The 23,052-nt window shown below is 33.1% G+C and overlaps 3 protein-coding genes across 3 annotated transcripts; all 3 read left to right on the top strand.

Annotated features, from left to right (window-relative positions):
• Positions 1 to 1,179: 1,179 nt before the first annotated feature.
• Positions 1,180 to 2,688, top strand: LOC100252207 (cation/H(+) antiporter 15). The gene is made up of 2 exons (XM_010657341.3): positions 1,180 to 1,546; positions 1,678 to 2,688. Exons 1-2 carry the CDS (start codon positions 1,328 to 1,330, stop codon positions 2,686 to 2,688), a joined length of 1,230 nt encoding a protein of 409 aa, XP_010655643.2. The 5' UTR covers positions 1,180 to 1,327.
• Positions 2,689 to 2,724: 36 nt separating this feature from the next.
• On the top strand, positions 2,725 to 4,077 carry LOC132254554 (cation/H(+) antiporter 15-like). Its single transcript, XM_059740435.1, has one exon. The coding sequence runs from the start codon at positions 2,725 to 2,727 to the stop codon at positions 4,075 to 4,077; it is 1,353 nt and encodes a 450-aa protein (XP_059596418.1).
• Positions 4,078 to 11,013: 6,936 nt separating this feature from the next.
• On the top strand, positions 11,014 to 11,809 carry LOC100262453 (agamous-like MADS-box protein AGL62). Its single transcript, XM_002272618.3, has one exon. The coding sequence runs from the start codon at positions 11,014 to 11,016 to the stop codon at positions 11,680 to 11,682; it is 669 nt and encodes a 222-aa protein (XP_002272654.1). The 3' UTR covers positions 11,683 to 11,809.
• Positions 11,810 to 23,052: the final 11,243 nt, after the last annotated feature.

Below are 23,052 nucleotides of genomic sequence, written 5' to 3'. Positions count from 1 at the left end.
GCTTAATTTTGAGCTTTGACCGTGTTGACCACCCGCGTTGACCAACCGTTGACCACCGATATCCATGCTATATATCGTTTCGCCACCCACCGATACACCGATATTTCAGCGATATTTTCTTCCCTGCATCCAACTACTATAATACCCAACCTATAAGTTTGAAAAATAAAAGAAAACCCAATTATAATATAATCTAGTCTCCTTGCTTTATACTGTCTTTTATTTTATTATTTTGTACTATGATTACATTTATTTATATTTAATCATCTATCATTATATATTTTTTATATTTATATCCTTTTTTAATAATGACTTAAATTTTATGATATATTATTGAGATGGTATTTAAATAGAAAATTTAGTATATTCATTCTTTTATCTAAATTATAAATGGAACCGTAAGTAACCTTTCATGTGGGTTATAAATGTGTTTAAATGTATTAAGATGATACCGTTTTTTAATTGGATAATTAAGTATGACATAAAAAAAAAAAAAGAATATTTGGATCAAAGTGCTAATTTTTTTTTCCATTTTAATTAGTTTGTGATATTTAATTTAAAAGTTTAGTCCAACACTAATTAGAAAAGGTTAAACGAGATAAAGGGAGAAAAGATTTCAATCATTATACTCATACTACATGATGAATATAAGTTAGATGACGGTACGAGAAGACCTAAGATGTAATAGATCATAATATCATTGGTCGGTCAATTTGGATTCCAATACATTAACTTATAAGATACTTCTTGCACGATTCATCTGTATAAATATCTTCATTTACATTAAGAAAACTTTATAGTTTGAAAGAAGCTTGTATGATTTTGGAAAGGGGTTTTGATTGATAAAAAGAAGAAAGTACCTCAATCGGTATATCCTCTGGCATAATAAAAAACTTTTGAATCATTCATCCTTTTATGGTATAATATTTATATAAAAATATTATTATTTTTATGATTTTTATATATTTGTGTAGTGTGATAATTTTCATGTTTGGAAAAATAATCTTCATTTATTAAAAATTGTATATATAATTTCAATTTGACATAATTATTTTTGCTTTTTAAAAAAGAAGAGGAATTACCATCTCCCCAACAAAACAACCAAAAATGAAGAAGCACCACCACACAAGGGGAATTCCCCCCCAAAGAGATCGGAGAGCCCTACATTTTTACTTGGCTAATTTTGTGTTTATTTCCCTTCTTCTGCCTCATTTTCATTATCCTCTGCATTTTCTTCCTTTCCTTTGCAGCCAAAGGGGGTGTGGCTGAGGCGGCGGTCGTGGCCTTGGCTAGAGGAGGAGGTGGTGGCGGTGGTGGTAGAGTTGAGATGGGGGATAAGACGGGAGATATTGCAAGTCAAACTGATGCAACTATATGTCTTGTTCTAGATATTGCAAATGGTGATAGCCTATGGAAAGCGGAGAATCCCTTGGTTAAGTCTGTCCCTGTTTTCGTTCGGCAGATGGCCCTCACCCTCCTCGTCACTCGCCTTCTCGTCTTCATCCTCAAACCACTCAAACAGCCTCGCATCATGGCCGAAATTCTCGTCAGTACTTCTCCTACTTCCACTTGCATAATTGATAACAAGTATTAATATTTTATTACTAGTTATATTTTGTCCTAAATGATGTAGGACCATACCAAATCTCTATAATTGATGGAATGCTACTATTGTAGGCTGGTATGTTCTTCAATCCAGGTATTTTGGGTAGGATCTACAACAACATGGCCTTGAAATTATTTCCATATGACAGTTGGGCGGTGCTGGAGACATTGGCGAACGTGGGACTGGTTTTCCACGTCTTCCTGGTGGGACTAGAGATAGACCTAACCTCGGTGATGACGACTGGACAAAGGGCCTTCTCCATTGCCATATCTGGGATTGTAGTTCCACTGGCCGTAGGTTCAGGCTCCTTTCTTATGTTGAAGGATTATCAGGAAGGAAACTTTACTTTTGCTGGTTCTGTCTTGTGGGGGCTTTCTGTCACCGTAACAGGCGTCCACATGCTGACCCGAGTCCTGGCAAACCTCAAGCTCCTCAACACCGACCTCGGAAAATTGGCCATGTCTTCCGCCGTCATCAATGAACTATTCTTGTGGGTGATTCTTGCAGTGGCAATACCAATAGTAAACGACGTCGGGACTTCCTGCTGGGCAATCCTGGCCACCGCTGCCTTTGTATTGTTTTTCATTTTTTTGGTTCGCCCAGCCATAGTATGGATGCTTAGCAGATATCCTGAGGGGGACAGCTTGAGCGAATGCCAAGTCGGCCTCATCCTCTTCGGGGTTGTGCTGTCGGCGGTTGCCACAGACGCCTGCGGCAGCTACTCCATCATCGGTGCTTTCGTGTTCGGACTGGTGTTCCCCACTGGGGTTCAAGCAACTGAGATTATGGAGAAGCTGGAGGATCTTGTGTCGGGGATTCTTGTGCCTCTCTACTTCGTGACTTGCGGGATACGAATCAATCTGGAGTCTCTTTGGGACAGTGATGCCATGGCTAAGGTGATGCTGGTTGTAGCCTTACTTTGTTCAGCCAAGGTCATAAGCACTCTCCTGGTTTATATCTTGTATAAAATGCCTATCCAGGAGGGGATAGGTCTTGGGTTGGTTTTGAATACCAAAGATATCTTGGCCTTTATCATCCTTCATATTGGCAGAGATAGACAAGTACGTACTCTCTGTTTCTAACCCCAATTATATATATATATTTTCTGTAATTAAATTATGATTGTGGTGGTGCTGCAGGCATTCGACAATAAGATGTTCACAGTCATGGTGGTGGCCATGCTGGTGATGACGGGGATGGTGACCCCGCTTATCAACTTCGTATACCAGCCAAGAACACGTTTCATGCGGTACAAGAACAGGAGTATTGAAAAATCCCAAGCAGATGGAGAGCTCAGAATCCTTACATGCTTGCATCAAACCCGCAATGTTCCCGGCATCATCAGCCTTCTCGAAGCTTCCAACCCCATTCCACGCTCACCACTCCGCGTCTTCGCCCTCCACCTCGTCGAACTCACCGACCGCGCCTCAGCTATGCTCATTATCCACAACACCCAGAATTCTGGGCCTTCCACCACCCTCGCCAACCACAGAAGCACCCAAGCCCAATCGGAGCAGATCATCAGCGCTTTTGAGGACCTCGAGCAGCGCAACCTCGCCGTCTCCGTCCAGTCTCTCACCGTCATGTCCCCTTACGCCACCATGGACGAGGACATCTGCAGCATCGCCGAGGACAAGCGTGTCGCCCTCACTATAATCCCTTTCCACAAACAGCAGACCGCTGACGGCCAGATGGAAGAGGGGGATGCCGCAGTGAGGCGCGTCAACCAGAACGTCTTGGCGAACACGTCGTGCTCTGTAGCCATCTTCGTGGACCGTGGGTTCGGGGCATTGGATTACCAAGACCGCCGCATTTGCATGCTGTTCTTCTGCGGCCCTGACGACCGTGAGGCCCTGTCTTATTCCTGGAGAATGGTCGGCCACCCAACTGCGATGCTCGCTGTAATTCGCTTCATTCCCAGCGAAAATGCAGCTGACCTCGAGACCTTAGAGGAGTACGTCCCAGGTGATAGCAACGGTATTCTAAGTGCAATATCCGAGTACGAGAAGCAGAAATCACTGGATGATGAATTCGTGGAGAATTTCAGGATAAGAACTTCTGGGGATGAAAACATCTTATACAGAGAAGTAGTACTGAATAATGGGGAAGAGGCGGTGACAGCCATAAGAGAAATGGACCACAATTATGATCTGTACGTAGTAGGAAGAGGACAGAAGGTGCTATCGCCGTTGACCGCAGGCCTAAACGAATGGAGCGACTGTCCGGAGCTGGGTGCAATAGGGGATATACTAGTGACATCCGAATTCGCGTCCTCGGCGTCGGTGCTGGTGATTCAGCAGTTTGAAGGGGCGGCAGGGTTGACAGTGTCTGAATCTGGATCGTCGGATGGGTCGCTGAATGGTGGGGATACGAAGGGTTTTGAGCATTCGAATTGGCGGCAGGCGGGGGAAGATGGTGGGTTTGATCCCTTTGTGAGAAGTAGAGGTGTGCAGAATGGATGGCATGCTTGAGGCTGTTGTTGAATCTTGAAGAGGTTCTTAGAAGTTAGAACAACTTAATTAGAACACACATCCCCTTGCTGTATGAACCCCTTTTTCAGGTTCAAATCAAAAGGAAAGGACCACTTAATCTTTAATTTTTCTTCCATAATCTTTTTCTTCTTTCTTCTTTGGCTTCACAATTCATTCTGCAGCCTGCACAGCCTTACCATCATCAAGCCCTGCAAATTCTCTCAATAGATTCTTCTATGCCTAGAAGAATTTGGTTGAGCTTAGCTTCTGGTTAGCCCCCACACAGCACATAGCTTTGGAAATAGCTTATTCCATTTAATATGTAAAGTAAGACGAACCAACCTAAAAGGTTCAATAGTTTTAAAATTCAGTATCACTAATATAAAACAATATCATTGCTTTTTTCAGGAATCCCTCCAATATATGCCCCTTTGCTTCTAAAATACAACTAATGGTTGGTGGATTTAGTTGGCCCAACTTCAAGTCTACAAACCCACAGAAAGATCTGAGATTACATCTAATCAGTTTTCATTTCTAAAGCAACCCATCACCTTCACATCTGAAGAACTCAAAATTTGTACCCTCATTCTCCAGATTTTTTCCTGTCAACATAGTTCAGTTGCTTTTAGTATCTTTAATGCAAACTCTTCTTCCCACAATTAAACTAAATAACATGAAAATGAAGTAGCAAGCCAATCAATTACATTCATCAGGAGCTAATGAATTGAATTCCAATACACTCCAATCCTAAACATTTTCCTTCATTTTCTCTTCCACAACAGAAATGAAACAAGATACACCAGAGAAAGGGAAATTTAATATTTGAGCTTAAGTTAATAGAAGTTAGCTCTATGCATGAACATTGGTTTTTCACAAAGACGTGGTCCAAACAACAACAGAGTAGAGACACAGAAAAACTGGCCACTGGCCATGACAAAAGTCAACTACAGGTAACTCCTCCTCCACCACCACCACCTCCCACCTTCCCCTGTCTTACACTCTCTACAATCCATGGGTTTTTAGGCAGACTTGATGATGATGATGATGAAGAAAAAGAAAGATGGATTCAGATATGGCAGCCGCAGAAGAGGTAGAAAAAACAGAGGGTGGCAACCAGAACAATGGCCTCAAACACGTACATGATCCTGAAAACGACGTCGTCTATGAAGGAGAGCTGAAACCTGAGGCGCCTCCACCGAAACGCAGAGCTCATGAACTTCCATCTCCATTTGTAGTCCTCGCTTATCCTCCTGAAGAACCCTCTCTTTTTCCCCATCAATTCACAACTCTCTCTCTCTCTCTCTATCTCTCTGTGAGTTGGTTGTGCAGAGGCGGCGATGGTGTAGAAGCAGTTTTATATGGAGGGAGAAAGAAACTTCGGTTGCTTCACCTTCACGATTTGAGGGTCAGATATGTCTTTTCACAAGGTTGCTTGAGGATATGTTGGTAATTCAAAATTTCATAACTGCCCCTGTTCCGCGTTTTCGTGGGTCAAAAAGCAGGGAAAAACGTGGGACGTGGTCCTCCCACCTGTATCTATAGTTATTCTTATTCAATTTTTGAACCAGTCCCTTTTTATTTTAAAAAAATTATTTATCAAAATAAAAAAATAATTATTTTCTATTTTTTTTTTAAATAAGAGGGTCAGATTTTAATTTTGTGAAATTTATTTAGGCTTAAAAAATTTATTCCAATAAAAAAAAAGCATATTTTTTTAAAAAAAAATTAGCCTGCCTGTAAGAAGACAGTTTCGTGGCAGAAGCAATGACAGCTAGTTACAATAGAGAAGTTTCTATAGAAATAAGAAAGCGTGGGCACTAAAGTGCACGGGACCAAATCCTATCGTGCGCCGTCCCGACTCTGTTCCCTATTCCCCGGATTCCATATAACACTCACCCCTGCTTTTACAAGATTTTCTATGATGCCTTTCCTTTCGGAAAGGCCGGCGCTTCCATTGTCGTTTCCCCACCGCCAACTAATAAATAGAATCAGAAATTGAAAATAAATTCGCCAGACCTGACCAATTCCGAGGACAAAACCACAGTATTTCATACTTGACTCGAGTCGATACGCATTGGGTGGCTTGAAAAGTTCTCGTCCTCTTTTCAGACTAGGGTTCTGACCAAATGAAGACGAATACTGGGTTGGCGATCCTTACACTCTACGAAAGAAAGAAAGCAGCCACGAAAATTCAAAATAAGCATATGATGAGTTGTCAGCTCTTACCCCACTCTATTCTCTACCATCTTTCCCATTCATACATAAACTCTCTTTCTTTTCAAAAAGAGTCGGAGTGCTTTATTCAATAATAAGGTATTTTTTTTGGGTTCTTTTGAATTTAATGGGCGTGGAATAAGAATATTAATACATATAAATAATTAGGGAAAAATATTACTAAAAAGGTCAATTATTAGGGGAGTAAGGTGGTGAGTCAGGTGACAGGTGGGTAGAAGACCGGAATAAGTTGGTGATGTGGGATAGCTGGGCCAGCTGGCATATATTAGATAATAATTAAATATTAATGATAGGTAACTGATTTTAATTAATGGATAACGATGACTCGATGACTACACAAACGATGAAAATTATCCACACTCATGTTCATACCAAATCAAAATTAAATGATTTTATTTGATTACAAACAAAATAAAATGATTTTCAGTTGATAAAAATAAAAATATAACATGTATTATTCAAGGTGTTGTTTGGATTTGTTTTTATTTTTATTTTTAGAAAGTTAATAATAATAGTAATTATTAGTCCAAGGGTTTTTCTAATCGGGTTTTGATGATAACAAATCATGGTTAAGTGACTAATTGATTTAATGATTAAGAATCTCAGGCATAAACTCGAAAATTCATCAAATGACCAAATGGATATAAGATCGAGACTTTTGGAAGACTTGTGATCATAGGAAACGAATGTAAGATGAATGCATGAGCGCACTTAGGATTTTCATATCGTTTCATGTAACTTAGAAAACTCGGTTTATTATTTAAAACTTCGATTTCATTAAAACTCGAGTTTTAACAAATGTACCTTAGATAAATGTTTTAAAATTGACATAATAATTCACCTAAAGACCTTGCCTAAGTGTTAGAAAAGAAAGGAATTGAAAAAGATAGGTTTTCGGGGCCAAAAGGCTCAACCGGTCGAGGTTATGGCCAATCGGTTCAATCGGTTGGGGAACCGGTCGACCGATTGCCCTTGTTCGATCGAGGGATGTCCAAAATCTTATCTCTCTCCTAGTAGCCTTTTTTCCCCGGTTGAGGTCTGGTCAAGGTCCGGTCGAGGCAACGATAACCTGTCAAGCATTAAATGCTCAAACGGCTAATGAACCGGTCGACTCCTAGCTCGATCGATCGAGGTTACCTTTTTCTGTTTTTGGCTCCCGAGCTTATAAACCTATAAATTGAGAACTCCATTTCATTTATTGATAAGAGAACACTTGCAATCAATTGCCTACCTACCTGTTCTTGACCAAAAAGCTCTCATTTCTTTCTTAGTGCATTAAATCATCACTTACATATCCTTTAGTGCACTCTTGTGTGTCATCCTAGCTTTGTCTTGTATTTGAGCTATCCTTAAGCTAGGTTGAGGGATTCATTTTTGTAAAAACTGAGTGTTAAAACCTTCAAGAGGATTGAATCTTAGAGAGATTGTGTAAAAGTCCATTGAAGTAGGAATCCAAGTGTAAAAAGATTGGAAGCTTGGTTGAAGCTTCAAGTTAGTGGAACCCTCACTCAATTAAGAGATCGAGGAGAGTGAACGTAGGCAAGGAAGTGTCGAACTACTATAAAACTTGAGTTTAAATTCTCTAACTCTATCTCTTTATTTTTGTTTATATTGTGCTTAAATTTGTTGTGTTTGAAAAGATTTAAAAAAACCCAATTCACCCCCCCTTTTCGGTGTTTTTCTTAATTAAACATAACTTTTATTTTCTCAATAATATTTATATATATATTTTATTGTCTCAAATTTAAAAAAATTTTAAAATAATTTTTATAAGGTAAGTCCATGGATGAAAATGTTTAGGTATATCAATACCTTGATTTTATGGATATATCGGGAAATATCGATAGATATTTTGATATAAAGTATTGATGGATAAAAAATTATTTAAAATTCGTGGAAATGTTGTAAAAAACTTTAAGAAACGTTATGTTGTAATATATAAAGTTTAAAATTATAATATATTTAGTTTGGAATAAGTTTTTTATTTAAAAATAATGATGATTTTATTTATTAAATTATGTTTCTTTTGAATTTAATTATTATATAAAAGATATGGTAAAATAATTAAAATGGATTTATTTATAATAATTTTATTTTAATTAATTTATATAATATATATAAATTTGCATTTGAATGCATAACACAATTGAAGTGTTGGTACTAGGTTGTAGCCCTTTAGGCTTATCCCAGGTTGATCCTTGGTCTGGGTTTGTGCAATTTAATTTTGAAAGTCTATGTTTTTTAGGAGTTATCATTAGTTTTTATTCTTAAAAATAGAAAAAAATAATTGAGTTCAAACACACATTGAATTTTTATTAATTTTTTGGTTTTTTTCTTAAAAAAAAAAAATCAAATTAAAGAAAATAAAATGAAAAAGAGAGTAATTGTAGAGAAGTAAAAGTTATTTTCAATTATTTTTAAGAATAAAAGGAAACAAGATGATTTTTTTTATTAAAAAAAACAACAATGCAAAATTAAATAAAGGAAAACAAAATTATTTTTCTTCTTATTTTCAATTATTTTTAAGAATAAAAGGAAACAAGATGAAATTAAAAAAAAAAAAAAACAATGCAAAATTAAATAGAGGAAAACAAAATTCTTTTTCTTCTTCCCTTCTTTCTCCATCCTTCACATTTTCAAATATCATTTTATCTAAACTTTTTCATTAGTCAAAACAAATTTCAAATTAAGCAATATTTGATGAATAAGAGTTCTTAATTTTGGAAGTTATATAAAAAAATTGAGACAATTACAATAGAGGGGTTGTATGAGGTGATTGCTAAGAACTATCCTAGGCTTCTCTAGAAACTATTATAGTGGAAACAATGACAATAATAAATAAAATTAATATTTACATATTTAATAATTTATAAAAGTATTATACAAAATAGTCATTAATTATAAAAATAGTTTTTTTATTTATTAAAACATAAAAAAAAAATTGATGTGGATTAAATAAAAATTGTCATTTGATTTTTTTTTTATGAGTTTAATGATTATAATTTTGAAAATATAAATAAAATTTCTAAAAATTTAATAAAAATATATAAATTTTGAAGCCTACATGTTAATTTAAAATTTTCGTGGCAAAACTTTATTTATTAATTAAAAATAAAATGAATTAGATAAAATAACATTAAAAACATAAAAAAAAAAAAAAAAAATTTGTTTCTCATTCTTAACATAGAAATTTTCTTTTGTTTTTAATTTTTTTTTTTTTGTATTTACATAACTATTTTTTTTTTTGAAGATTCCTTTACTAAGAATTTTGGCTTCTCATATATTCCATTTTAAATAATTGGATAATTTTTAAAAGTTTTTTTTTTTAAAAACAAATTTCAGAAAATTTCTATCTTTGAATATTCTTTTAAAGAATAATTATGCAAGTAAGTGTTAATAATTTTATAAAGTTTTTTTTTTTTTTCAAGTTTTTACTCATTCATTAATAAGGATAAAAAAAAAAAAAAAAACGTAGATTGAAATGAGTATAAAGATAGAAATAATGTTGAACCCAATTAAAAGTTTATTCATTGGTAAATATTTTTAGTTATAAACTTGCTACAATTATGAAAATCCAACTTTTAGTCGTAAAAACATTTGTCGCAAAATATTGTATTTGATGTATAGTATTATCATTTTTTAAAGTATTTTTTTTATTCATTTGTAATTAAAAATTATGCTTTTATTAAAATGTTAATATTCATATTTTATTAAAACCTATTTATCTTTAATTCATTTATAATTGGGAAGCTATTTCTTATTTTTGATAAAAGATTTGAATTGCATTTAATTTGATTCTTAACATAAATTTAACACTCAATTTTTTTTTTATAAAATCAAAATATTTTTTTTTAATTAACAACTAAAATTATTTATCTAAGTAAGTTTATTTTCTTTGAAGATTATTTTCAAAATAATTAACTATACAGCTTATTTTAAAGAAAATAATAATTTGAAATTTAAAATAGATTTAAGAAGCAAATTTTGAAAAACAAATCAACGATTAAAATATCAGAAACTATGAAAATATTAGTGATTAGATTCTATGAAAATATTGCATGAAAATTTTAACAAAAAATATGAATATCTATATATATATATATATATATATGTATGTATATATATTATTTTAAAATATTTATAATTTTATAATATCTATTAAAATAATATTATTCTTTTTTAACAAAAAATATAGTTTATTATTTTAATTAAAATATTAATATTCATATTTATTAAAAATTATTTATTTTTAATTCATCTGTCATTGCAAAGCTATTTTTTTAATAAATTTTAAATTAAATTTGATTTGATTATTAATATAAATTAAATGCACATTTAAAAAAAAATAAAAAATAAAAAATAAAAAATCATTTTTAAAAACAATTGAAATTATTTATCTAAATAAGTTTTTTCTTTTTAAACTATTGCTAAAATTAACTTATTAGTGTTGGTTTAGATACACATTTTATTTTTTATTTTTAAAAATAAAAAATAATTTTGACTTCTATATTGGATAAAAAATATAGTAACTTTTAATTATGAACTTAATTATTTAAAATTCTAAAATTTTAAAATTAGATTTTGGCAACGTTCTAAATTTAGAAATAGTAACTAGCTTTTACAGAATTTTTTTGGAAGATATCATTTAACGGTAACAAATCCCAGCTATAAATCCATCAAGAACGGAAGTGGAGTTCAATAATGGAAGTGGCAACCGTGAACTCTCGGAAGAACACGGGGAGAAAGAAGATTGAAATAAGAAAGATTGAGAAGAAAAGCTCCTTGGAGGTCACCTTCTCCAAGCGTCGAGCTGGTCTCTTCAAGAAGGCCGGCGAGCTCTGCGTTCTGTGCGGTGCTGAGGCCGCCGTCATCGTCTTCTCTCCGGGCGGGAGGGCCTTCGTCTTCGGTCACCCCACCGCGGACGCTGTCATCGATCACTTCCTCGGGCGCGACACCGACACCAGTTCACGTGGGGTTGTTCCAGCGGAACAAGTGGTGCATGGGCAGGTTCAGAGGCAATACTTGGAGGCTGTGGGGAGGGCGGAAGTGAAGGAGGAGGGCGGGTTTTGGTGGGACGCCCCCATTGAGAACATGGGGTTGAATGAACTGGAGCAGTTCAAGGGTTCCCTTGAGAAGCTGCGGGAGAAGGTGGCGGATCGAGTGGCGGAGATAACCTTGATGATGGTGATGGACAGCGAGAGCGGTGCCGGTCCTTCGTCCACTACCATGGTTGAATATGCAGCGCCACCCCAGGAGTATAATTCTTCTGCTGTTCTCCATGCCCGTGATTTAGCTGCCGATAGTCATAGCCAAGCTGTTCCTCAGGGTTTCCATTTTGGGTTCGGTTTCGATGAACCCCGTTTCTGGTGATCACACGTCTCTAGGATACTACTACAGTCCTTTGATTTTTTTCTCCCCAAGATTTAGGGCATATAGAAGTATAGAACCTGGTACTTACTACATTTTTAATGACACTTTTCTCTGTAATTAGATGATATGTACGTTGCAATTTGCTTTCCAAGCGGTGATTTACACAAAATAGGTAGAGGACGTTCAAAATTTGCAACATTCCCAAATAGGGCAATAGGTTCCCATGCAGTAGGCATGATTGATTTGTATTTGAATCAGAAAAAGAGCTGCATCATGTTTGAGCAAGCCATTAATGGCTACCAGCAAGACTGAATTTCCCTCAACCTGATCCAACTCATTCTCATTAAGACTCATGAAATAGCTGATATTAAGAGAAGGCAAAAGTAAAATCTCAACCCTTTGGTCCAGTCAGTTTAATAGGATTCTAGATTAATTTATGTTTACCCATTTGTAAAGTATCAAAACAACCACTCACAGGGACAGATTCTTCCAAGATCTTTCCTCCTAGTATCATCTTCAACTGTATGAGAGGGATGCAACCAAAAACAGAGTTCATGTAAATGAACAAAATGTTAAATCTACATTGATAATTTACTTATCACTGAAAAGGCAATTTTCCTGCAACAAAAATATTATTTCTTATAAAATGAAATAAAGCATTATTTTCCATGTCAGCCATTCCACATTCCGGAACTCAGCTGACAACCAGGTTCCCAACCATGAAGAACACTAAAACAAGTTTACCTTTCTCTTGATATAATCTGCCATAGCTCTATCAAACTCTGCTCTCTTTTCAGTAGCGCTCTATCAAACTCTGCTCTCTTTTCAGTAGCTATATCGTAGTATTGAACCTTTTCCTATTAGACAGGACAGAACAGAAAAACACATAAAAACCCAATTTCTTTGCCTTCGTATGAATACACAAATAGGATACTTTCCAATGAAACAACTTTAGCTTGTTCAGTAAAAGCAAGCTATTGATCTTGTAAATCTAATATGAGATGATTCACAGAATATTTTATATATTTTTTTTTATAGGTAAAGATAAATATGTATTATGCAAGGAGCATAATACACAGGACCTGTTATGCAAGGAGCATCAAAAGGAAGGCCTCGTAAAAAGTACACAAAAAACACCCAAGACACTCAAGAAGACCCACCTGTAGACCCTCAATTTTGTCCCTTTAACACATGTCTTTAAATTCATTTTTAATGCTCCATAGTAACTCCTTGGTGGCCCATTACTACTCGTACAACTTAACTTTTTCTGAGTCACCTCGAAGACTTTGGTTAAGGGATTATCTGACCCTTTATTGTAATCCTTGGCACTCTTGATTTAGATTTAGGCTTTTTTTGTTTTTTTTATGATAGCTTTTAGGGTAGTCTACTTAGGCCCACTTAGACACCCTTGGCCCATTTAGTCTCACCTTAGGCCCACTTAGGTCACCTTTTAAGTAATTTTTTGCATGTTTGCATGATTGCATTTTTTTTGTATGGCTTGCATGACTCGTTTATTTTAAAGTTGCATGACTTGACTTTTTATTATTTTATTTTTATTTATTATATTTATTATCTTGTCTATTTCTTCACCTATTTTATTTCCTTATTATTTTGTCACTTTTTCCATAATAATTGCCCTTACTTATCTATTTTAATTTAAGAATTTTATTTAAATGTTTTATTTTTATTTTACAACTATTATTATTATTATTACTTTTACTCATTTTTTTTTATCATCATTATTATTATTATTATTTTATTTAATCTATTAACTTTGAAATTTTGTAGGAAAAGTATGGAAGGTGTGCACAATTATATTGAAATTGAATATTTGGAGGATTTCCTTGGATGCATGGTGGGATGGATACATTGAAAGGTAGGCGTGAACGTTTTGGGAAGAGTCCCCATTAAGGGAAGTGAGATCATGACTTCAAATAGGAATCCGGGCTGCATATAGAAAGAGGAGATCACGGCTGAATGGAGGGTGGGAAAAAGAGATTTATATTGTTGAAAATAAAAAGGAAGGAAGTGGCCACTTTGTGCACTAGAGATTTCTTTATTATTTTTAAGAAAGAAAAGTCAACATGCTTGATGACTTACCAAATAGAACACGGCTGCATCTTAGGGAAGTCTCCAATGTGAGCCACATGCATGCACTTTCTATATCCATGTGCATTAAAAAAAAAAGGAAACAGGATATTCCAAAAAAAAAAAAAAAAAGTGGGTTGTGATATAAAATAGGAGAACAGAGGAACGAGCAGGAGGATTTTTTTTGGAGAGAACACGCAAGAGAGAATTTTCGGAGCAAAGGGTCGTGATATTCTTTTTGAAAGAGAGAGGAACAGAGGATTTTCTAGGGGGAGCCACCTTAACGCATCAAACGCAGATTTTTTTTTTTACAATACAGGTGAGTTTTTGAAATAGTTTTGATTATTTTTGTTCGTAATTCATAAGTCCATGCTAATTTTGTTTTAATCCATATGATAGTTAAAACGTGTTTGTGATTTTAATTTAATTAGTTTTGTCTTAATTTACTCCTTAGTTTAGTTTTGTTATTGATTTTGATTTCTTAGTTCAATTAATTAATCTTTTTAGGTACAATTTAGGTTTCGATTTAGTTTATTAATTTATTCTATTCATAATTTTAATTCAATTGTTTGATTAAACCTTTAGAAAGATTGCATATCGTTTTTTCAATTTCGATTAATTTAGTTTTTGAGTCACTAAATTATTAATATGTTTTATTTTAAAAAAAATGCATTTTTGATTCTAATTTGATAACTCAAATAATTTTATTAGACGAAGTGGATTTTTTTAATTCCAATCTAATTTAGTATTAATTTATTTGTTAGTTTAGCTTAAATGAGTTTGTATGTTTTAGTTTTGATTCATTATATTAAGGAAAATATTTTTTTTAAAAAAAGAATGATTTGATCCCTATTTAATTTTGATTGATTGCTTCATATTGAAAACGTTTGAATTTTATTCATTCAGTTATTCATGTATTTGCTACTCTTTTAATTACTTGTTATTCATTCATTTATTTGTTGATAAAATTGATTTCATGTTAGAAAGTTCATTTTTTTTTAGTTTACTCTGATTTAGTTTGATTCATCTATTTAGTTCAAATACATTTATAGTTTTAATTCATTGATAAAATTTATTCTATGTTTGAAAGTTTGCGTTTTTAGGTTGCTTTAATTTAATTTGATTCATTATATTTAGTTTAGATATTTGTTATAGTTTAGTTCATTAATGAAATTGATCCCATGTTTGAAAGTTTCAGTTTTTAGTTTGCTTTGATTTAATAATTTATACTCATTATTTTAGGTTTTTTTATTTATAGTTTTAGTTTATTAATAAAATTGATCCCATGTTTGGAAGTTCATATTTTTAGTATTCTTTGATTTAATTTGGTTCATTTTAATTAGTTTATGAGTTTTATAGTTTTATTTATTTATTGATAAAATTGATTCTTTATTTAAAAGTTCATGTTTTTAGTGTACTTCGATTTAATTTAATTCATTTATTTAGTTTAGACACTTTTATAATTTTTTGGTTCATCAAAAAAGTTAATTCTATGCTTGAAAGTACATATTTTCAGTTTGCTTTGATTTAGTTTGGCTCATTTTAATTAGTTTAAGCACTTTTTATAATTTTAGTTCATTAGTAAAATTAATTCTATGCTTGAAAGTTCATGTTTTTAGTTTAATTTAGTCAAACTCGTTGTAATTAGTTTAGGTATTTCTATAATTTTAGTTCATCACCTGAATTGATCCTTTTTTTTAGTTTTTGTTTCAAAATCATTAATGTTAGATCCCGATCACCCTCATCTTAACTTATATGCTTTTAAAATCCTGGCCATTAGTTCATGAATTGATACTTTGCTAGTTTGTCTAATTTAGAATGCCTTGCCCGTTGCTTTAGTGATCCTTCATTTAATTTGATTTTCTTTCTGAGGCTTTTGGAAACTCATGAAGATTAGCCTCCATTCTCACCTTCAATTTTCTTGGTTGTCAAAAATTCTACTTTGTGATTTTGTTCTCTTTTGTTTTGCTTGGTATTTTGATTCATACACTTTATTGCTTTCAAATTAATTTCTTTTTATTTTTAAAATATAACACTATTCTCAAAATCTCATTTTCCTTAAAAATCCAATTCAAAAATTCATTTAGAGTTTCTTAGAGTCAAAAGATCCCCTTAACAATCCTTCAAAAATTCATTTAGAGTTCTTAGAATCAAAATCTCATTTTTTAAAATAATGTGCAACCATGTTTTGATCGGTTCACATCTTTCAAATAAAATTACAGTTTTGAATAAAACACGAATCAAAGCTTGTGGTCCAAAATAAATGGGATAATTCTAAGCTAAATTCGTGTATATCGATTGGGGAATTGGTGAAACCCCTACATAAGAAAATCTTTTCAAAATTTATTTTTGTTGCCACATTTGACACTTGTTGAAATCATGTCTATCTATTTTTTTTAGGAATTATATACAAGATGTATGTGATAATTGATGATTCTGTATACTTTGATCACTTTTGCTATGTTAATTAGATAACGAGCATGCTAGGATTTCTATATTTTATTATTTATTATCTAACCCCTTACAACTTGAGGAAGCACGTTACAAATTATCTATGCTATCCAGGTATGTCCTCTATCACCTACTTTATGAATTCTGTGAATATGTTTGTCATTGTGAAATAATGCTTATGTCTAATAATGCTTGAGTGTTCTAATATACATGTTTCATTGTTTGATTATTTTTAATAAAACACATGCTGGATGATATATTGTTTAAATTAACCATCGATGTTTTATGATAGCGCTTGAGAAGCGGTCCGGGTACGCATCCTAACCTTCCTTTATTATGATTTGATCTTGTTTGGCATGCTATTTTTTTGGAACCACCTAGCCTACTTAGGTATCCATAATTAACCAATTAATTGCCACATTCCCCTTAACTTAGTTAGTAGAGACCTTTATAGGGCTTAGAGGAGTGCTATCTTTTAAAGGTACCTTCCCAATAGGTAACCTGATCCCCTGACTTAGACTCGGGTTTTTCAAAGACTTGTTTTTTCCAAAAATTATGGAGTCACATTTTAGGGTTTTTCTTTCTTGTTTTATTTTTCCTTTAAAATAAAAATAAAATAAGTGGCGGCTCCAACTTTTTTTCCAAAAATTAATTTTTCACAAATAAAAAGTGAGTCTCACCGATCGAGTGGGGGCGCACGTGAGCAAAACAATCAAGTGATCATCTAAGGCAATCAAACATGTTAAGATAGCAAACCAAACAAGCAAGGAAATCGAATCACCTTGCCTAAAAAAAGAGGTACCCCCTAATCGACCAATTAAACGCCACATTTTCCTAACTAGTGTTCAAGCTTGATCCTCAAAATCCCCAGTGAAGTCGCCAATTTGTGGACCCGCATTTTTCACGTGCGCCCCCACTCGATCGGCGAGACTCGCTTTTTATTTGTGAAAAATTAATTTTTGGAAAAAAAAGTTGGAGCCGCCACTTATTTTATTTTTATTTTAAAGGGAAAATAAAACAAGAAAGAAAAACCCTAAAATGTGACTCCATAATTTTTGGAAAAAGCAAGTCTTTGAAAAACCCGAGTCTAAGTCCGGGGATCAGGTTACCTATTGGGAAGGTACCTTTAAAAGATAGCACCCCTCTAAGCCCTATAAAGGTCTCTACTAACTAAGTTAAGGGGAATGTGACAATTAATCGGTTAATTATGGATACCTAAGTAGGCTAGGTGGTTCCAAAAAAATAGCATGCCAAACAAGATCAAATCATAATAAAGGAAGGTTAGGATGCGTACCCGAACTGCTTCTCAAGCGCTATCATAAAACATCGATGGTTAATTTAAACAATATATCATCCAGCATGTGTTTTATTAAAAATAATCAAACAATGAAACATGTATATCAGAACACTCAAGCATTATTAGACATAAGCATTATTTCACAATAACAAGCATATTCACAGAATTCAGAAAGTAGGTGATAGAGGACATACTTGGATAGCATAGATAATTTGTAATGTGCTTCCTCAAGTTGTAAGGGGTTAGATAATAAATAATAAAATGTAGAAATCATAGCATGCTCGTTATCTAATTAACATAGTAAAAGTGATCAAAGTATACAGAATCATCAATTATCACATACATCTTGTATATAATTCCTAAAAAAAAATAGATAGACATGATTTCAACAAGTGTCAAATGTGGCAACAAAAATAAATTTTGAAAAGATTTTCTTATGTAGGGGTTTCACCAATTCCCCAATCGATATACACGAATTTAGCTTAGAATTATCCCATTTATTTTGGACCACAAGCTTTGATTCGTGTTTTATTCAAAACTGTAATTTTATTTGAAAGATGTGAACCGATCAAAACATGGTTGCACATTATTTTAAAAAATGAGATTTTTATTCTAAGAACTCTAAATGAATTTTTGAAATGGATTGTTAAGGGGATCTTTTGACTCTAAGAAACTCCAAATGAATTTTTGAATTGGATTTTTAAGGAAAATGAGATTTTGAGAATAGTGTTATATTTTAAAAATAAAAAGAAATTAATTTGAAAGCAATAAAGTGTATGAATCAAAATACCAAGCAAAACAAAAGAGAACAAAATCACAAAGTAGAATTTTTGACAACCAAGAAAATTGAAGGTGAGAATGGAGGCTAATCTTTATGAGTTTCCAAAAGCCTCAGAAAAAGAAATCAAATTAAGTGAAGGATCACTAAAGCAACAAGCAAAGCATTCTAGATTAGACAAACTAACAAGGTATCAATTCATGAACTAACCGCTAGGATTTTAAAAGCATATAAATTTAGATAAGGGTGATCAGGATCTAACATTAATGATTTTGAAACAAAAATTAAAAATGGATCAATTCAGGTAAGGAACTAAAATTATAGAAGTACCTAAACTAATTAAAACGAGTTTGACTAAATTAAACTAAAAACGTGAACTTTCAAACATAGAATCAATTTTACTAATGAACTACAATTATAAAAGTGCTTAAACTAATTAAAATGAGCCAAACTAAATCAAAGCAAACTAAAGATATGTACTTTCAAGCATAGAATTAATTTTATTGATGAACCAAAAATTATAAAAGTGTCTAAACTAAATAGATGAATTAAATTAAATTAAAGTACACTAAAAACATGAACTTTTAAATAAAGAATCAATTTTATCAATAAATAAATAAAACTATAAAAACACATAAACTAATTAAAAGGAACCAAATTAAATCAAAGAATACTAAAAATATGAACTTCCAAACATGAAATCAATTTTATTAATAAACTAAAACTATAAAAACACCTAAAATAATGAATATAAATTATTAAATCAAAGCAAACTAAAAAAAAAATAAAATACTGAAACTTTCAAACATGGGATCAATTTTATTAATGAACTAAACTATAAAAAATATCTAAACTAACTATAATGAATCAAATTAAATTAAAGCAACCTAAAAACGCAAACTTTCAAACATAGAATCAATTTTATCAATGAACTAAAACTATAAATGTATTTGAACTAAATAGATGAATTAAACTAAATCAAAAGTAAACTAAAGACATGAACTTTTAAATATAGAATCAATTTTATTAATGAACTAAAACTATAAAAGTATCTAAACTAATTAAAATGAACCACATTAAATCAAAGAATACAAAAAACATGAACTTTCAAATATGGGATCAACTTTATCAATAAATAAATAAATGAAATACAAGTAATTAAAAGAGTAATAAATACATGAATAAATGAATAAATAAAACCCAAATGTTTTCAATTTGATGCAATCAATCAAAATTAAATAGGGATCAAATCATTCTTTTTTTTTTTCTAATATAATGAATCAAAATTAAAACACACAAACTCGTTCAAGCTAAACTAACAAATAAATTAATACTAAATTAAATTGGAATTAAAAAAAAAGATATCTAATAAAAAAATGAAAACTCTTTCAAAAACTAACCTGTGTTATGGAAAACCCGTCTTTGATGCGTTAAAGTGGCTCCTCCTAGAAAATTCTCTCTTGCATGCTCTCTAAAAAAAATAAAAAAATCCTTATGCTTCCAAAATTCTCCCTTGCGTGTTCTCTAAAAAAAAAAAAAATCCTTATGCTTGTTCTCCTTGCCCAAAAAAATTCCTCTCCTTATGATGGCGGCCTACTCTTTATATGGCTGTGAGAGATTCCTCATTTATTTCCTTCTTTCTTCAATCTTCCCATTCAAAAACAATTCTCCCAATTTCAAACTCCCTTTCAAAACCTTCCAAGGAGAGTCCCACTTTCCTTAAACTTCAATGGTAAATTTCCTTGCAAAAGCATGAAATTTTTTAAATTAAATAATTGAATGAATAAATAAATAAGTAAATAAATTAGAAAACGGTAAAACAATAATAAATAAATAAGTTAATTAAAAAAGAAAAAGAGAACTAATATAAAAATGAAGATAACAAATAAGAATAAAAAGGTGATTGATAATAATAAAAATAAAACTAAAAATAAAAATAAACAAATAAATAAAAACTGAGCCCCACAAGCTATGCAACCATGCAAGTCATACAAGTCACGCTAAAAATGTCTTAATGGGCCAAGTGTGCCTAAATGGGCCTAAGGTGAGACTAAGTGGGCCTAACTAAATGGGCTAAGGGTGTCTAAATGGGCCTAGAGTGTTTAAGTGGGCTTAAGGTGCCTAAGTGGGCCTGTATATCTAAATGGGCCTAGGGTGCCTAAATGAGCCTAGGGTGCCTAAGTGAGCCTAGGATGCCTAAATGGGTCTAGGGTGCCTAAGTGGGCCTAAGTAGACTACCCTAAAAGCTATCCTAAAAATGAATGAAAAGCCTAAGTCTAAAATAGGGCTGCCAAAGGTCACAATAAGGGGTCAGATAATCCCTCAACCAAAGTCTCCGAGGTGACTCAGAGACAGGTAAGTTGTATGAGTAGTAATGGGCCACCAAGGAGTTACTATGGAGCATTAAAAATGAATTTAAAGACATGTGTTAAAGGGACAAAATTGAGGACCCCACTCTCCAAAAGTAAAGGCATTGAGCCTTCACTTATATACATGCTAACCCAAGCAGAAAGATTACATGGGAACAAAAGTTTTAACTTTTGATCATTTTGTTCCTTGTCTTCAAAAACTCTTTGATTACGCTCCCACCAAATTGTCCAAAAAATGTAAGAGGAGATGACTTTACACCTTTTTCCTTTTTTGACCTACAAAGGAGTCATGCCAGCTTAAAAAGGTATCTTTTATCGGGAAAAAGATAATTTAATCTACATTGAATAAGGAGAACAAAATGTGCCAAAGAATCCTTACTTTATAGCAATGAAGAAGAATGCGATAAATAGATTTCCCCTCCAATTTGTATAGATAGTATCTATTCATTAGTGATCTCAATCTCTTTTGGAAATTGTCTAAAGGCAAAACTTTTCTCCAACTTGCTTCCCATGCAAAAAAAGCTCACCTTAGATATATAGGGCCAATGGGTTCCAAATAATTTTTGTTGGAAAAAGGGGCTGCCCTTCCCACCTTCAAGGCCGCATAGAAAGATTTGACCGAACATATTGCTTTTTTGCTTCTTTCCAAATCACCTTGTCATTATCTTCCCTTCTAACCATCTTTTCTTACAACATTAAAATAAAAGTCTCAACAACTTACAACTCCCAACTCCCAATCATTAAAATACCTTGTGAAACATGGGGTCCAATGTCCCCCTCCTCCTAACTCCTTCCACAAATCCACCACCCAAGCTTCCTTTGACAAAGCCAATACATACAAGAAGTAAAGGAATTACACAAGTGCTCATCCGCATACCATCTATTCTTCCAAAATTTAACACTTTTATCACTATCCACTTCAAATATTTATATAACATAAAAGGTTTTTTTTTTCTTTTTTTAAGAAAATAAAATGATAGCCATTCAGGAGTTTATGAGGCTAAACTAATGAGCGAACTGAAGGAACCAAAACTAGAAGTCATGCAATCATGCTTGTACTTCTAAAATATTTTTCGTGTCTATAGATGTTGTCATTCATGAAAGTTAGTCATTTTTTTTCAACCTCATCTTCAAGGAGAGCCATTTGCAGAAGATCATGAGTTTTTTTCCGAGTTTATATATCTCACACATTAAAAATTCTCCTAAGTGACTCTAAATAGGTGCCTATTCTTATCTTAAGCTCTCTTAGTCGTTCCCTGAGTCATCCTTAAGACTCACTCGAGCCCACCAACTTCAAACTCATGGTTCCTCAATTTGTTGGTCCCTGATGCTGTCATCCAAGGGAGACAGAGGGAGAGATAGGTTACACCGCTTAAGTTCACTCTAGGAGAATATCGTCCACTCTTGAACCTTTAAGTGTTACTCCAGTTATCAACTTGGACAAAGGTACCAAAACTTACGTCTAGTTCTAATATGTTTGATGATATCATTTACTATTATCGTTAGAAAAAGTAAGAGACATTGTACTCAATGCTCTTTAACCATCTTTGTTTCATTTGATAACTTTTGAATCTTAAAGAGCATTTGTTACCAAACTTACCTCCATTGACATACCCAAAAATGTTCAAAAGGTATTGGGAGATGAGAACTGAAGGAAAGTAGCGAATTGAAATAATAATAACATTAATAATAAAACCTAGGAGATTGTGGATCTTTCCCATTGGGAAGAATCATGTGGGGTGTGAAGTTGGTGTTCTCAATAAAATATAAGTCAAATGGGACACTTGAAAGGTGTAAGGTGTAAGACATGATTAGTAGCCAAGAAATATATTTAAAATTTATGGGATAGGTTACCAAAAAACCTTTGCTCTGATGGCAAACATGTATACCATTTGTACACTGCTATCCCTTACTACTAACTTTAATTAGCCCTTGCAAAAGTTCCATGCAAATAATGCATTCCTCCATGGGAATTTAGAAGAGGTTTACATGGAGATGCTACTTGATCTAGAAGAAAATTTTAAAGGAACAAGGTTTGTTGCCACTATAGTGTTGACTAAGTACTTTGACTATCTCTGTAATGATGACTGTCTTGTAAGTGGTAGGACAATCATTACAACTTTAGGTGGCTGGTAGGTGCTGTAAGAAGATATATCATGATTCCTATTCGTGTACTCGCCCGTCCCTTCAACCTATTGGAGGTATGAGGTTATGTGCGATAATTAATTGACATGGACTTAAAGGTTGGGAGAAGTCCCATCAGTCATTCCCATGCCAGATGTGAATGATTACACATAGCAAGGGGGGCCTTAAAGGCTGGCTGGATGGTTTCGCCCGCTTGGGGAATCCGGTACTACTTGTCATTTGGCCTCGTGGTCCTAACGAAA

Source organism: Vitis vinifera, chromosome 10, assembly GCF_030704535.1.
Source record: "Vitis vinifera cultivar Pinot Noir 40024 chromosome 10, ASM3070453v1".
Lineage (NCBI taxonomy): Eukaryota > Viridiplantae > Streptophyta > Magnoliopsida > Vitales > Vitaceae > Vitis > Vitis vinifera.
The sequence above is the reverse complement of the archived record's forward strand: the minus strand, read 5'-3'. Positions and strand labels throughout refer to the sequence as shown.

Coding starts and splice junctions, on each gene's coding strand:
- LOC100252207 (XM_010657341.3), top strand. CDS start 1,328: ATGGGGGATAAGACGGGAGATATTGCAAGTCAAACTGATGCAACTATA. Junction 1,547..1,677: donor GCATCATGGCCGAAATTCTC/GTCAGTACTTCT, acceptor CTACTATTGTAG/GCTGGTATGTTCTTCAATCC.
- LOC132254554 (XM_059740435.1), top strand. CDS start 2,725: ATGATTGTGGTGGTGCTGCAGGCATTCGACAATAAGATGTTCACAGTC.
- LOC100262453 (XM_002272618.3), top strand. CDS start 11,014: ATGGAAGTGGCAACCGTGAACTCTCGGAAGAACACGGGGAGAAAGAAG.